Source organism: Amphibalanus amphitrite, unplaced genomic scaffold (genome assembly GCF_019059575.1).
Source record: "Amphibalanus amphitrite isolate SeventyFive unplaced genomic scaffold, NRLGWU_Aamphi_draft 000317F_arrow, whole genome shotgun sequence".
In the NCBI taxonomy this organism is placed as follows: Eukaryota; Metazoa; Arthropoda; class Thecostraca; order Balanomorpha; family Balanidae; genus Amphibalanus; species Amphibalanus amphitrite.
Genome location: NW_024881812.1, coordinates 22,714 through 38,123, shown reverse-complemented (window position 1 = coordinate 38,123; position 15,410 = coordinate 22,714). Strand labels below are relative to the sequence as shown.

Below are 15,410 nucleotides of genomic sequence, written 5' to 3'. Positions count from 1 at the left end.
TAGGCAGATTTTATTATATTTTCACTGATAAACTCGTTTGTTAAAAGCACATCAAAATTCAGGAGCATGCTAGGCGTTCGACAAAACAAAAACGAACACCGACAAGGAGTAGCTAACTCAACAATGCTCAGATAGCTCTTATCGCACGACGCAGGGGTATAAACAAACTGGGTATACACTGAGGAACTGTAAACCCTATTTTGATTGACCATCTTATCAAATCGGGTCGCAAAGTCCCGCCATTTCCTTGGCATGCGTTTGGCATACGACGGTTCGTTGCCTTCCCGCTCTGACGGCCCAAAGCTCCAGATCATGCCCCTCCCATGGTATACAAAAGAGCGCCCAGGATAGATCACAGTTATGATATTCCTGCACACCACCGACCACCAGCGCCATCTCGGTCCCTATGGTACACCTCTCCACCGGTCGGCCGATCCGCGGCGATCCTCATGGTCTCTGGGGTACATCTCCACCCTCCGGCGGCCCGGTCCCTCCCGACTCGGCGCGCCGCTCGAACCTCAGCACGGACAGGTGCTCCGGTCCGGCCCGCCGGCTCATCACCCGAAACATGTCGAAGCCGAGTCCGGCCATCACCGCGCCCAAGTCGTCCACGTCGTTCTCCCGGATGGCCACCAGGTAGAACAGTCCGTCCGGGGCGAGCAGGTCGGGCAGTTGCGGCAGCAGGCGGTCGGTCACCTCCCTGCCGCGCTCTCCGCCGGCCCAGCTGGCCGCCAGGCCGCCGCTGGCGCACACCTCTTCCGTGCTGGTCACCACGTACGGCGGGTTGAACAGCACCACGTCGAGCTGGCCGGCCAGGCGCGGCCGCAGCGCCGCCGTCAGGTCACAGCGCACGGGGAGCACGGTGACGCCGTTCCTGTGCGCCGTGCGCCACGTGGCGCGGCACGCGGCCTCGCTCAGGTCAGTAGCCAGACAGAGACACTCGGGCAGCGCGGCCGCCAGCGCCGTTATCACCACACCGGAGCCGCTGCCGACCTCAAGCGCCAGGCGCGGCCGGCGCGCGCGCAGCCGCTCCAGGTCCGCCTCGAGGGCGTCCAGCAGCAGGAACGAGTCCTCGGCCGGCTCGTAGACGCGGTCGTAGTCGGCCGCCGTCAGGTGGGAGATGTCGGGCGTCTGCATGGCGCGCTACTGAGGGGCGGCCGCGGGGTCAGCAGCGGGGGCGGCGGCGGCCGCCGGCGGGTGCGCCGCACGCTGTCGGGCCAGGTGACTCCTGATCCTGGTCAAGCGCTCCTGCAGTGAATGGTCGACAGCCGTAAGTCCATTGTCAAATGAGAAAATGAGCGAACTGTGAGTCTTCAAATAAACGAGCAGCAGTGTATGATCTAAGGGTTAATTGAATAAACAAATGGAATTGACGAATGAATGAATGAAATATATATTAATGAATGAATGAACGAACGAACGAACGAACGAACGAACGAATGAATGAATGATTGAACGAATGAATTAATGAATCAATGAATGAATGAGCGTGCAGCTGACTGCACTAGCTGTGGCGGCGATGTGACCTGAGAGCCATCCGCAGCCGCCGAGTCTCCGGCCGCCAGCCGTTACCTGCACGGTCTGCAGCGTATTGTTGGTGACGGCCACGCGTCTCTTCACGCTGTGCAGCCGCTTCACGTGCTCCTCAATGTCAACCGGCGACGGTGCTACGGCCGACAACCGGGCAAAGTCCTCGGCGATCGCCTCGAGCAGGGCACTCAGCGTCTCCTGGCTCTCTCTGTAATGGGGGAGGGAAGGGTTAGTCAAACCTTCTTGATCTGGTTCTACCTGTAATGATGACGGTACTTACTTAGCATTACTCCTAACATTTAAGGCAATGGTGGCACTGGCATTAAAGACAATAGTGACAACTGACAAGGCATTAGCGACAGGGTGGCCATTCAGTGGCCACTGGCCAGTATCAGCTACCTGTAACTGTGCTGGTAGCTGAAATGGTTGGTGGGTAAGTACCTCAAAGCTCTACCTGGAACATTCGAAGAAATGACAAGTGGGTGTGAGGAAACCAAAGAAGGCAATAGGAAGCCAGCTGCTGGCTCATTCCAAATGACTGCATGGTTATTGCTTTAACAAAGTTATGGAGCTTGGTTATCAAACCCTAGTGCCTGGTCAATAAGGGCCATTTCCTTCTAAAAGTGCTAAGATATGTGATTAAGCTTGTACCCAAGGCAGGTAAAGTCAGTGGTTGCAAGAGCAGCATACAGTTGAACTTTCTGGGGTTGAACTTCATTACTAATGAATAAATATTTATGTGCATGTAAGATACAGCTTTTCAAACTGAAATGGACTCTCATTGCTTGCTGGGATGATAATATAATTCCTCACATCAATGAAAGTTGAAAAATTTGCATGCAAGTGATTAGAGCATGTTTTTTGATGCCATGCATTTTTAAGGATAAAATGGATTATTATTGAAACAAACAAATTAAAGGGAATAACAATTTTAACTTGTGACTCACTGTGTTTCCTTGACTCCAAGATCAATGCGATCGATGACAGGTTTTACAGAGTTCAGAAATCCTTCTGAGAGTGCATCACTTGTTGGATTGTCACCAAAGTCTCTGTCTTCAACTGAAGTATTTGTGCTGGCTGTGTCATCCATGACTTTTTGAACTCAGTCATTAGATATATGAGCTGCTGGCCTGCTTATCACAACTCACAAGGAGGACTGAAATAAAATGGTCTGTTATGCAACAAGTTAAAACAACCCATCTTAGGTGTCTCTCGGACGACGAAGATTCTACATTGTCCAGCCCACCACAGTGTATATAAATATATAAATAATCCAGCCAATCCCGTCCCAGGTCAGCGGGGCTTGGCTGCGGTTATGGAATGGGTTGGCCGCAAGATGTAGAATCTGCGTCGTCTGAGACACTCCAAATGCGGGGAATGTTTCACACTTCAACCTACAGGCTACATGGCCTGTTGCTGTTGACACAGCCATTCTTCACTGGTCAGATGATACTTGTGTCAGGGCAAATATGTCCCAAAATTCATGAAGCTGAGCAATAAATTATCTACATCATTTTGCTATATGGGTGGGCTTACACATAAAGCACTGTGCTGACCTACTCACCTGTTCAACTCACCTGTTTGGGGTTCCCTTGGTCTGAGAGTAGCCAAAATGAATGCAGGGATGGGGAGAAGGGAAGGAACCCGCATAGAAAGAGCTCGCCCGATGGATGAGAACACATCCAAACGGGAAAGTGAGCCCACAAGTGCCAAATGAATGAGTTTACAAGAGTGACAAGATACAAACAGCAACATTATAATCGGAACACAGTTAACGGTCATGGGACACAATTCATTTAGATACGCACTAGAGACTAGTATACAAACAGGGTATCACCCAGTGTCGCAGATAACATGGATTTGAACCTGGTTAAATCTGGTTCAGACACTACTTCGTCCGGTAGAGAGTTCCATGGAGTGATACAGCGGACACTAAATGATCTGGCACGTAAATCTGTTTGGGGACGGACGTGTGGCAACTTAAAGCGGTGGCCTCGGGTTCCAGAGGATGGCGAGAGCACGAATATATCCGAAGGTTTGATTGAACATTTATCATGGAAGAGTTTCCAGCATTGTATCATGTCAGCTCGGAGGAGCCTGCCCTTGGCCGAAAATTGGTTCAGGGCCTTAAGTCGAGAGTAGTAATCTAGGTTGCCGAGACCATGGACGCGCTTCGTCCAACGCCGCTGGACTGACTCGAGGAGCCTTAAGTCACCCACGTATCCGGTGTGCCACACGCAAGAACAGTACTCGATCAAAGGCCTTACGTGCGTGCTGAAGAGTGTCATCATAAAGTCCGGGGACCTGCAAACAGTAGATTTAAGCAGGTTCTGAGTTAGACCCGCGGCTTTTGAAACCGTTGCTGTAATATGATTGTGAAACTTCAAGTCTGAATCAACTACAACGCCAAGGTCGGTGTGGGAGTGGACAACCTGGATTGGGGCATTGGAGATGTGATAACATGGAGGGGGGAGAGCGTGGAATTTCCTGTGAAAACGAAGGACAACACACTTTTTAACATTCAGAGAAAGGCACCAAGACTCAGCAGTGCTCTGCAGCATATCAATGTCACGCTGGCACATCTGTGAATCGAGGTCATAGCTGGCATGCGGGATATGACGAATTTTCATGTACATCTTCAGGTCATCTGCAAAAACCTTGTAACGGCATGACAGGTTGCTAGCAACGTGGTTTACAAATAGCAGAAATAGGATGGGTCCCAGAACAGAGCCCTGGGGGACACCACTGGTGACACAGTGAGGGCTGCTCAGCTTTGTCTTCACCTGTACGGCCATTTGTCGGTCAACTAGGAAGTCCTCGATCCATCGGACCAGGCTGTCCTGGATACCAAGGAGACGAAGTTTTGTTAGGAGGATTTGGTGAGAAACGACATCAAACGCTTTGGCGAAGTCGAACATCACGACATCAACGACACTTCCACTGTCTACATGCAGAGACACCTCATTGTACACCAGGAGCAGTTGATCCATGGTAGACCTGCCTGCTCGAAATCCGAACTGGTGGTCAGTCAGGATGCCGTTGTCTTCCATGTAAGCTGAGAGATGACGAACAATGATTCTCTCTAAGCATTTACACGTCACAGAAGTGAGGCTGATCGGTCTGTAGTTGAGTGCGTCGTACCTTGAACCTTTCTTATAAATCGGGACAACTCTCGATGACTTCCACAGAGTTGGGAGTTTGCCTTCTCCGAGGGACCTTTGGAATAGCAGGTAGAGTGGGTAGGCAAGCCCAGTGGCACAGTTCCTGAGAAGCATGGGGTGAAGATCGTCTGAGCCTGCTGCTGAGTTGATGTCCAAGGCCTGTAGCACAAGGCCTAACGTGTTTATGCACCCACTTGGGATGATGATACGATCGTTCAAGTCACAGCAGTAGAAAACAAACCTAGAACAAGAACGAGCAAGAACCTAGATCATAGGCAAGAGCCTAGAAAAAGAACGTGAGACCGGCGAAATCGGTGAAACCAATAAAACCAAAACAATAAACCCACGGTGACTGTTGGATTTATCGATAAGACAATTGCGGCATTTAGATGTGTTCTTAAACAGAATCTATCCCTGTCGATGGAAAGGGCTAACCCGTGAAAGGATAAGCGCGTGAAGAACCGCTAGCAGAAAACGGTCATCAGCTATTCACTTTGAACACAAATTACCGAATTCAATGGTTTCTTTTGCAATTGCGATCGCAAATAACATATATCGATTGCGTTCGAGAGAATTTTCAGGGTACATACCTGAACTTATACGGCCTTGCATACCTGTCACAAAGACAGTATACCTGTCACCATCTTTTTATAGGTTTTATATACACTCGTGTAAATTTAGAAATCACGGGTTAGAACTCAAAGGCTAACTGTCCTCAACCATCAGGCATACTGGAAATACAATGTTGATGTCGGTCAATTGTACCCTGATGTGGGTCTACCTATTTCAATTTCATTTCAATTTGCGCCTGAGCCAGAGCTGAGCTTCACCGTCACTGAACTGTAGGAAGGTGCCTGCCTATGGAGTTACAAAGTTACAAGCTGCTACCTACCTCAAGTAACAGAGGAGAATGACTAACGTACAAAGATATCATCAGGGTGATGGTTTGATTGAACATTTACTATGAGAGTTAGGCACCTGCCAGATTGGAAAAATACACGTTATGCCAAATACGTCCAGTATGGTGGCTTGATTGTGTTGAAAATTTCAGCTCACGTTAGGTCAGGTGTAACTTCGCATGTGCCTAATTCAGAGCTGAGAGCATGAGCCATGAGACAGCAAATTTTTTGGAGCAGGGCTCTGGCGGTCACATAGTTTTTTTGTTGTATGGCGGTCGCTGAATTTGTCGGTATGCCGGGCAATCTAGCAGCAGATTTGCCCTGTGGTCAGCTCTAGAGAGGGTTTGGGACGAGACCTACCCCACCCCGGTCGTTAGGTGCTCAGAGTCGTGGACTCGTGACTCGTGGTCGTGAGCCGCCCTGAGTCAAACTCAGAAGAGGAACAGCTGCCCAAGTGACACCTTTAGTGCGGAGATAGGTATGGAAGACCTAATTGACATTGCCGAGCATCATGAAGTGATCCTGCAGTGGGTTCCTGCCTACTGCGGGATCGAGATTCGAGGGGAGTGAAAACATGGACAACCTGGCGAAACAAGCGGCCGCCCTGCCCTCGGACGCCCGCTCACTGACCCGGGCGGTTCATTGTGTGGCTTGCGTCAGTGTCCCGGCAACTGGTCCGAGTCACTACACATTACACCAGCCGCTCTGCGGGAGCAATCTACCGTTCCCCATCCCCGGAGATCAGGGCCATGAAGTTTTCAGGCTAAAAGTGTTAAACTCGAGGGTACTGAAAATTGCGTCGCGATCGGTCGCGTCAATGTCTGCCTGGCCTGGCACGTTTTGCGCTTCATTGTTATCTCTGTTTTAGGACCTTACGCCACTGCTGAGCCGCGGAAGGCTTCACCATGAACAGCGTGGCGCCTGCCCGGCCGTCGGGGAGTACCGGACGGTCGTGGGTGCCCCAGTGTCTGGTCTGTGACCGCGCGCTGGCCGAGTCGGAGCTGGCCACCTCCCAGGACGTGCACGCGGCCTGTCCGGCTCAGCCAGACGTCTCGTTCCTGGAGAAGGTGCGCTCCGCCGCGCCGGTGGACGGCTGGCCAGACGGCAGCGCGCCCGGCGACCTCGTCTGTCCCCGCTGCGCCGCCTTCGTCAACGACATCGTCATCTACGAGAACAGGCTGGCCGACATGACCAAGCAGCTGGTGGAGATGGTGACGAACACCACCCAAAGGCGGACCACCTCTTCCAAGGCACTGAGATCATCTGCTTCATCTGCTTCTGGTGAATATGCACTGAAGTGTATTTGAGCTTTCTGGTTACAGTAGTAGGTATTAAGCAGATGTTATGTAGCCGTTAATGCCTGGTCACAAAGCTGAGATATTTTTGTTGTTCCTTGCCATTGGTGTGTTGCTTTGGTTGGAATTCGCTGTTCAACCTGCTGGCTTCCATCTGATTCAAGGAGTATATTGTTCAAACAGCTTGAAGATAGAAAACCATCCAGAAAATATGTAAATTTCAGGTACAGTCTTTCTCATGTTGTAGATGAAATATTGTGCTTAGTGTGCCATGAATTTATTGTTTGTGTTTTTCGTTGATTTGCTGTATTTGTGCTGAGCACACATCTAATGCATGTCATGTTTGCATTACTTCAGAGAAACCGAGAACTCGGCGACCGAGAAAAGCAACGCCCAAAAAGAGCAAGCCGGCTGACTCGGACACCGCTTTACACGAGACAACGGTGAGTGTCACGAAACAGCCCAGCCTTCCGCTGATCGTGCTTTCGATTCATGAGGAATGTATGGTTTGTTTTAACGAATATCTCGCATCCAACCTATTACAGACAACATCCCAGCAAGAACTGCTTAATTTTACCGCTCACACACACAAGCGTTGCTATGCTTGAATGCATCACATCGATCTTTCATGTGAAGTGTGCTGCATTCCTGCACAGGATGTCTCGGAGACGGACCAACAGCCGGAGGTCCTGGCGGACCCGCTGGCCGATCTGGGGGACTCGGATGACGCCGATGACCCCACGGTGAGGACAGGACACTGAAGAGTCCTCTATGTCTAAGGCACTAGAAAGGCTGTGCGGATACGGCTGTCGGGCTGCGGGCATACCGGGTGGTACGATCAGACGTATGGCGCACTGCAATTCACTCCACTCATTGTACGCTGCAATACGATCGTAATGTCAGAGCATTCGAGTTGCTTGACGTCTACTGGGAAGATGCGGTTCGTAGGTTTTAATTATTCAGGTGCTTTATTTTACCACAATATTTATCTTACAACTAACATTGCCCCCATTTTCTTCTTCTAGGAACCCGCGGTCAACGTCGAGTCTGGTAAGTGTTCATCTCTGCTAAATGCTGCTAAGTAGTTGTGTCGACTTTATTTGTGTTAATCTTAGTCGTTGACTTTAATTACTGTGTCTTTTGTCTTTTGGGAACGATGGTGGCCGACCATTTTTTGCCGTGGCCGACTATGTTGGCACAATAAAAAGGAAGAATTTCCAGATCGGACGGTACAGGCCAGGGCCTACGCAACGAGCATTGTTTTGCGTGGGCTCTGGCCTCGGTAACATGCCACTTGGACACATTCGAGTTTTGGAAGGAGCAGACGTGGAGAATAGGTAAAGTGATTGGATGATGAGTAAACAACTCAACTGCTATAAGTTTTGCTTGCTTATCACGAATGAAAAACCACGGGCTGCTGAGTTTCCTCAGTATGAATCAGACCCAAAGCTAGCATTATGCATGTTTTGCACGGTCTTTTCTTTGACGCTCTAACGAGCATATTCAGTGTTACTGATAAATCTGCTCCCACCCTGCACCAGCTCAATGATAAGCAAAACTATGTCTTATCTTGGCTACGCCTGTCGCAATTAAGTTTCTGTATCGTAGCTATAATTAATGCACATCTATAACAACAGCAGGCTCGCTGTCTGCCTTGTCTTGGCGATCCTGATAAATCTGCAATCATGTTTCGTCACTATCATGGATATAACTTGCGTGTCTGCTGATAGATGTCACTAGTGGTAAACGCCTGGAGCCATACCATTGGCCATACTGTTCCGCATAGCACGATTGCCGACTGATTATTTCCCATCGGTTACTACAATCAGTTTCCGCAAAAGATTTTCATAGATCAAAGTATCGTAATATGAGCTCCTAATATGTACTCCTTAAGCATCAGCATCATTCGTGACGTCTCGCTCGCATAAATTACATCGTTGATAATGTTCTTACGCTGCTACGAATGCCATGAAGTTGTGGGACTTTTGGTTTTCTTTCAGAAAGCTTTTGTTTCTTAAAGTAAACGATGACTAAATATGCAACTTACAAGAGAACAATGTATTCTTGCAATCATTCCTTTGACGACATCACTAGTCGCATTTCTTCGGTAATTATTATCGCATATTCACCCCGTCAAATCCGCGGTCGCTCCTCCACACGGGATTCCGTACTCGATCGCCCAGCTAATCTGTGCGCCTCAACCAAGCCTATCAAGTGCCTTCGACGGTCACAAGTCTCTTTATCCGCCTCCCATCCATTTCTGCCGCCGTGGTTATGTCTGCGTCAGTCCTGGCCTGTCCCAACCCCTCCGAGGAGCCGGCCCCTCTCGGGCCGTCTGCGGCGTGCTGGCAGCTCGTTCCACTCTCCGGGCTCGGTCTCTCATGGGCCGTCCGAGCTGTGTCGGACCTGTCCTGCTCCCTCGGGATCCCCCTTCCCCTGGTCGTCGGTGCCACGTCTGTGGTCTGTCCCCATCCCTCCGGGGCCGGTCCTCCTCTATCGAGCCTACGGTGGCGCGTTGCTGGCGCGGCTGTGCCCTGAGTGGTGCTCGCTGCGGTTCAGGTGGCAGTCCGGCTTCGTCCAGTGACAGCGGCTCGCCCCAGGAGGACGAGGTGACAGACGATCCGAACTACTCCGACACTGAACAGGTGAGGAATCAGCGAGTGACACTGTTTTGGTTTACGCTTTGTGAATATTTTCAGGGTAAAAACCATGTTTGTTAAGCTTTGACTGTGCTTATCTGACTCATGTAACGTGCTGTGAGTCAGTTACTATTGGTGATAAAGGGTTTGATAAGTTTGCAGCCAAGACTATTTTATACCTATGTGGCTTTTGACATGTCTCACGGTGCAAATTGCATTCTAAAGATCATTAGCAAACTTAGTGTAACTGACTCACTTGTCTTACCATTCCATGGAATTTTTGTATTTGACTGAAATATCGTCTCCTCTGCATTGCGTTTGTTGTTTATTCCAGGTCGGATCGTCAGCCTCGCAACGGCGGAGAAAGAACCGCTCGTCTATGCCGCCTCCGCCCGCCCGGGCCAGGCGGGGCTCGCTGTCCCCTCTGATAGAGGTGGTCCCCGGCCCGCGGCCGTACGCCTGCCGGGTGTGTGACAAACGGTACGCCGACAAGCGCTCCATCTATACCCACCTGAAGCTCCACCAGGGTATCCGGCCGCACCAATGCACGGTGTGCGAGCGCTCGTTCGTGCGCCGCTCCGACCTGGTCACGCACGCCGCTATACACTCGGACGAGCGGCCGTTCAAGTGCGACACCTGTCCAGCTGCCTTCCGACAGCACAGCGCACTGATCGGACACCGCAAGATCCACACGGGCGAGAAGAGCAACAGCTGCGAGCAGTGCGGCAAGGCGTTCCGCGCCACACATGAGCTGCGGCGACACATTGAGACGCACGCTGGCGTCAAGACCCACTGCTGTGACGTGTGTGGTGGCATGTTCGCCACGGCCAAGGTGCTGGTGCGACACAAGATGATTCACAGCGGAGAGAAGCCGCACGTCTGCGCCGTGTGCAACCAGGCGTTCCGCATGCCGTCGGCTCTGCGGGACCACATGCGCGTTCACACGGGTGAGAAACCGTTCGTGTGCGAAGTGTGCGGGAAACGGTTCGCCCGGTCGCAGATCCTGGCGTCCCATCGGCGGACTCACACCGGCGAGCGGCCGTACCGGTGCCCTCGCTGCGATAGGGGCTTCTCGCAGTGCACACCGCTGAAGAAACACATACAGAGCATGGTGTGTAGCGCGCGCGCCGACGCTCCAGACGCGCCGCCGCCACCGCCGGTGCCAGTGGTGCCCTCTGCGGAGCTGGTCCAGTGTCCGGCGTGCTTACAGTGCTTTCCGGGCGCGGAGGTCCTGAAGGCGCACTGGCGCGATTCACACGGGCCGGACGGGTCGTTTGTGGGCGCCCAGGGTCTGTGGATGACTGCGCCGGCAGGACCGGTACAGTGAGGTTAGGCCGTGCTGCAGCGACGACAGGGTCTCATAAAGTCAGGGAACTGCAGCAGCCTGTCGGGAAAGCAGACACTACCTGAGCCTATGAGCTTATGACTTATGTTAAGGTTTTGATTTTTCGCTCTGCACTGCCAACAGCAGTTGTTTACGGCATCCGTTTCTTGCTTCAGTCATTTGTTTTCTCGCCGTCTTCTCTTTATTGTTCTTGTCGGTCGAGATGACAAATTCATGTTTTATTAATTCATGCTGTTCATAATTGTCATGTGTTCGATGATTACTCGTTATTTTTGTAACGCACTTGAATTCAAATAAACATTTAGTTTTGTATTTCATTCTTTGTGTGCGAGGGTGTTGCGAGATCGATTTTTCTATATATGCGTTCAGTGATGGACAAGAAATGTAGTTAATACAACGAGACGTTTAGTAAGCACGACATTGCACGACACGATGACGAAAACAGATCAGTATTAAACGACGTGCAGCATACACGTCATCGAACAAGTTAGCGATCATTCGACAATTCTTCGTGCTTCAAGGCAGCGGCTGTTTTTTTTTTATTTTAGAATAAAAATGTTGCTGAGCATGACTGCCCCAACTTTTTTCGAATTTCGTGCCTTCTAGGCCCGAAATTCCAGAGTCTTGCCGAATCGATAGGTATTCAGTTATTCACTTTTACGCTAATGAGTTGTGATAAACGTCGAAAGAAGTTTTGACGAGCTGATGACTAAATGCTTCTTGTCGGCATAGATCGTTAGGTGTGAAATTGAGTTTACATGGCTGTCAAATGGATTTAACGCCACACCATTGGTCATGATGTGATTGATGTGCCTGTATTCTGATAACTACAGAGGACGAATGAGAATGTCTTTCTCGGTTCGTACTGCTTTGCGTCACTGCCTTGAGCGTCGCTTTGGGTCGTCTTTAACTATTTTATACGAGAAGCAGTGAACATTGAATTAGCACAAAGTCAAGCTGAATTATTATGCCCTAATACCGACCGCAGTCTGACCGTATGATAATACCTATCCAACGATAAAAAATGCCCAGCCCAAAAGGACCACCACAGTCGACGGCAGTGCAGAGTGAGATTTAGACTCCATTATCGTCAGCATTTGTTTTATTCTGGTCCGGTCTACTTGTTTATTTCAGGGGAAATGAGTGGACCGCAGGCATCAGATGCTCCAACATCTGCTCAGGTGAGATACCTACTGATGCCATCTAAGTCATGTTTATTGCTTTTTACTTGTTGGTATTGATGAGCGTTTCTTTGTGTGTCAGCTGTGCGAGATTTATATTTACATCATTCTTGCGCTGATCAAGTAAAATTATATCATTTTTTAATCATTTATCAGCAGAATCTTCCATGTACGAGTATATGGTTTTGTGCATTTCAGAAGGACTGTACGTGGCTGGTGACGACAGAGCCCCCCAGGCGGCGGGGCCGCGGCGGTCGGTCCGCGCCCCGCTCGTCCCAGCCTCAGACCTGTCCGTACTGCCAGAAGCAGCTATCCAGCTCGAGCTCGCTGCAGAAACACGTGCAGCTGCACACCAACGAGCGCCGGTTCCGGTGCACCACGTGCGACCGGGCGTTCATGGACCGGCGTGCCCTCAGCCGCCACGAGGTGGACCACACGGGCGTGCGGCCGTTCTGCTGCTCCGTCTGCGGCAAAACGCTGCTCTCCAGCCACGCGCTACGCATCCATCAGCGTAGCCACCTCGGCATTAAACCCGCAGAGTGTCACGTGTGCCAGAAAAAGATGTCCTCTGCTCAGATGCTGCGCGAACACCTACGTATCCACACGGGCGAGCGGCCGTTCAGCTGTGAGATATGCGGCCGCACGTTCCGCACCGAGCGCATCCTGTCCTCCCACCGGAGGACGCACACGGGCGACCGGCCGCACGTGTGTGACGTGTGCGGTCGCGCGTTCAGCCAACGCACGCCACTGACGGCTCACCTGCGCAGCCACACTGCCGAGCAGCTGGCGGCCGTGCGTCGGGAGAGGATCGGCCGCACCGCCGTTCGCACCGCGCAGGGCATCTTCGACATCAGGGACGGCAGCTCGATGCGTCAGCTGGTCACGGTCGGACAGGCTACCGAGCGGGAGGGCGCACCTCAGGGGATGGGAGGTGCGCCGGCTGTGCCCCCAGCGCCGTCAGCGGCGGTTCAGACCGGTGTCAGCGGGCCGAGCGAGACGTGTCTGACGCTGACCTCTCTGGTCCCCGTCTGTGAGTTCGGGTCCGGCGGTGTCGAGGGTACTGCTGGGATTGTCGTACCTCTGCTGGAGCAGACACCAGCTTCGACGCTGGTCGTCACAGAAACTTTGTGAGCTGCATGATTTTGACGGTCGGTCTAAGGTGTACCTACCGCCGCGTCCTTTTTTATGGTTTAGCTGTCAGGTTTCTAATCCGTGCATGTTTGCATGCGGGTAACTTATGTGAGATTTAGGCGGGTGAATTAACCTACATGCATGTTTTAGTATCACAGTATTGATCTTTTACATATATATCTTGAATGATATGCAAATGAAATTCAAGTACACATTTTCCAAGTTCTACTTTATATTCTAAATCATCCGCAGTTTCCCGTTCTCGTCACACTCATTTAATTAACACTTGTGCACACGCGATTTTGTTATGCATGTTCTCCCGACATGCTGATTGTTAATAACAACCACGAAAGAGTTGGTGAGGATCCTTCATGCCCTCCCCCCAACGCGACCACAGACATGGGTATGTGGTCGAAAATGTCACCATCTGAATGATGAGGAGCAGGCAGATATCTCTGTGTATGACTGCCCACGTGGAGTCATGGACAGGCGCCTAGTAGGGACTCGCGTCCGTGTGCTCCGGCGTGGCGGATCTTGCTGAACTGCCGAAGGTGCTTGTAGCTGGACAAGCGGCTGCCCTGGATCAGTGCTGGCTGGTGGGATGACTGATGGTGGGGCTAAGGAGGCAGCCCGAGGCGCACGGGCAGTCGCCTTTGCTGTTGATGCTGGAATCGGCCTATGGATGGTGGCGGGCTGCAATGGCGCCGGGGCCGGCGGCGACGCAGCACTGAAGACCGGCGGGACGGGGGCTCCGGACGGTCCATTGGGGCGCAGGAGCGGGCGATCTCGTTGGTAGACCGTGGTGTGGTTCATTGGTTGATGATTGGCAGGGTTCAGAGACTGTATCTTCCTGAGGAAGCGGCGGTTTCGCAGGGTGAGCCGGCCACTGCCATGCATCTTGACGCTGTATTGACGGTTACCCAGTGTTTCTACGACCATACCGGTGCGGTCCCAGCGAGTCGGCTGAGATCCTTGCTGGTTCTGTACTTGTACTATGTCCCCAACGCCAAGTGGCTCAAGGCAGCGTTTGTCGATGTTCTTTCCGTGCAGCTGAGCGTACCCACGTTCCCGGAGCTCCCTCAATTTCCCCCATTCGGGACGAACAAAGTGCGGCGTCGGGAGTCCATCACGTAGCTGCCGTCCGAAGAGGATCTGTGCTGGTGACTCGCGCGTACCGTCGCGCCCAGGTGTGTTACGGAACTGAAGAAGCGCTCGTGTCACTTGATCCGTGTTGAGCTGGCCGCACCTGCTCGTGTTGTCTTGTAGAAGCCGTTTCGCTGCTTTGACAGCGACTTCGGCACGGCCATTGCTCTGGGGGTAATGCGCAGAGGAGAGCCTGTGCTTGATGCCCCACTGTTGGAGGAATTGTTTGAATTCCTCGCTGTTAAATGGCGGTCCACCGTCAGACTCAATGGTGGCGGGTACGCCCCAGTGCGCAAAATACTTGCGTAGCTCGGAGACCAGGGTCGAGATCTTGCCATCTGACATTTGACTGATGTTCAACCATCCTGAATAGCGGTCCACGTACACCAGGTAGAAGTAGCCTGCCAGCTGGAAGTAGTCTGTGCAGACTATCTCGAAGGGAAAATCGGGGCACGGCGGTTCCAGCGCTGGTTCGCTTGGCTGTGACGGGGCCATCCTTTGGCATGTTTTACACTGTGCTCGCTTCTGTGTTATTGCTGCATCCATCCCAGGCCAGAAAAATCGGTTCCGAGCGCTGTTTTTCATGCCCACTTCGCCCTGATGAGCTGAGTGAAGACATTCCAGTAATTCCACTCGAAGTGACTGTGGAATGTACATTTTCTGGCCGTGGAATGGGACGCCTTCGAGCTCATGCAGGTCGTGTCTCATCGGCCAGAAGACTTTGAGGTGGTCCGGGACGTCGGAACGCGTCTCGGGGAAGCCGCGGCAGATCATTGCCGCTAGGTCGATGCTGGTGGCGTCTACCATGCACTCCTCCTTCACCAGCTCCCAAGTGATCGCTCGAAATCCGTCCGAGCCGGCCGAGGAGGCTGCCAGCTCAGCAACGGCCACCATGGCTTCATGGATGCTTCGTGCGTGTTCAGTATCTGTGTGGGCCGGCTCAGCTCTCATGACTGCAAAGCCGCTCAGCGAGTCGTTCAGCTGTGTGGGCGTGGCTGCACTGCTGGAGGCTGGATATCTGGAAGCAGCATCTGGACCCACATGCTCTTTCCCCGGGACGTGCTTGATTGTGAAGCGGTACATGAG

The 15,410-nt window shown here is 52.0% G+C and overlaps 2 protein-coding genes across 5 annotated transcripts; one reads left to right on the top strand and one right to left on the bottom strand.

Annotated features, from left to right (window-relative positions):
* Positions 1–2: 2 nt before the first annotated feature.
* LOC122388298 (methyltransferase N6AMT1-like) lies at positions 3–5,045 on the bottom strand. 3 transcript variants are annotated; one of them, XM_043379253.1, is made up of 4 exons: positions 4,933–5,045; positions 2,478–2,686; positions 1,573–1,738; positions 3–1,248 (listed from the first exon to the last, which is right to left on the bottom strand). In XM_043379253.1, exon 4 carries the CDS (start codon positions 1,135–1,137, stop codon positions 448–450), a length of 690 nt encoding a protein of 229 aa, XP_043235188.1. In that variant the 5' UTR covers positions 1,138–1,248; positions 1,573–1,738; positions 2,478–2,686; positions 4,933–5,045; the 3' UTR covers positions 3–447. The 3 variants fall into 3 exon arrangements, with proteins under 3 accessions (XP_043235188.1, XP_043235187.1, XP_043235189.1); XM_043379252.1 differs by having other exon boundaries at positions 4,995–5,022; XM_043379254.1 differs by having other exon boundaries at positions 4,956–5,004.
* Positions 5,046–5,235: 190 nt separating this feature from the next.
* LOC122388320 (endothelial zinc finger protein induced by tumor necrosis factor alpha-like) lies at positions 5,236–13,357 on the top strand. Of its 2 annotated transcripts, XM_043379297.1 has the most exons (9): positions 5,315–5,345; positions 5,758–6,068; positions 6,459–6,871; positions 7,243–7,328; positions 7,542–7,628; positions 7,911–7,935; positions 9,445–9,530; positions 9,859–10,601; positions 12,368–13,357. In XM_043379297.1, the coding sequence occupies exons 3-9, from the start codon at positions 6,496–6,498 to the stop codon at positions 13,179–13,181; spliced, it is 2,217 nt and encodes a 738-aa protein (XP_043235232.1). In that variant the 5' UTR covers positions 5,315–5,345; positions 5,758–6,068; positions 6,459–6,495; the 3' UTR covers positions 13,182–13,357. The 2 variants fall into 2 exon arrangements, with proteins under 2 accessions (XP_043235231.1, XP_043235232.1); XM_043379296.1 differs by lacking the exons at positions 5,315–5,345; positions 5,758–6,068; positions 12,368–13,357 and adding an exon at positions 5,236–5,273 and having other exon boundaries at positions 9,859–11,005.
* The last annotated feature ends 2,053 nt before the right edge of the window (positions 13,358–15,410 follow it).

Bases quoted from the DNA above. Each gene is read 5' to 3' on its own strand.
- LOC122388298 (XM_043379253.1), bottom strand. From the start codon at position 1,137: ATGCAGACGCCCGACATCTCCCACCTGACGGCGGCCGACTACGACCGC.
- LOC122388320 (XM_043379297.1), top strand. From the start codon at position 6,496: ATGAACAGCGTGGCGCCTGCCCGGCCGTCGGGGAGTACCGGACGGTCG. The intron at 7,329-7,541 runs GTGAGTGTCACG...ATTCCTGCACAG, and splicing joins CCGCTTTACACGAGACAACG to GATGTCTCGGAGACGGACCA. The intron at 9,531-9,858 runs GTGAGGAATCAG...TGTTTATTCCAG, and splicing joins ACTACTCCGACACTGAACAG to GTCGGATCGTCAGCCTCGCA.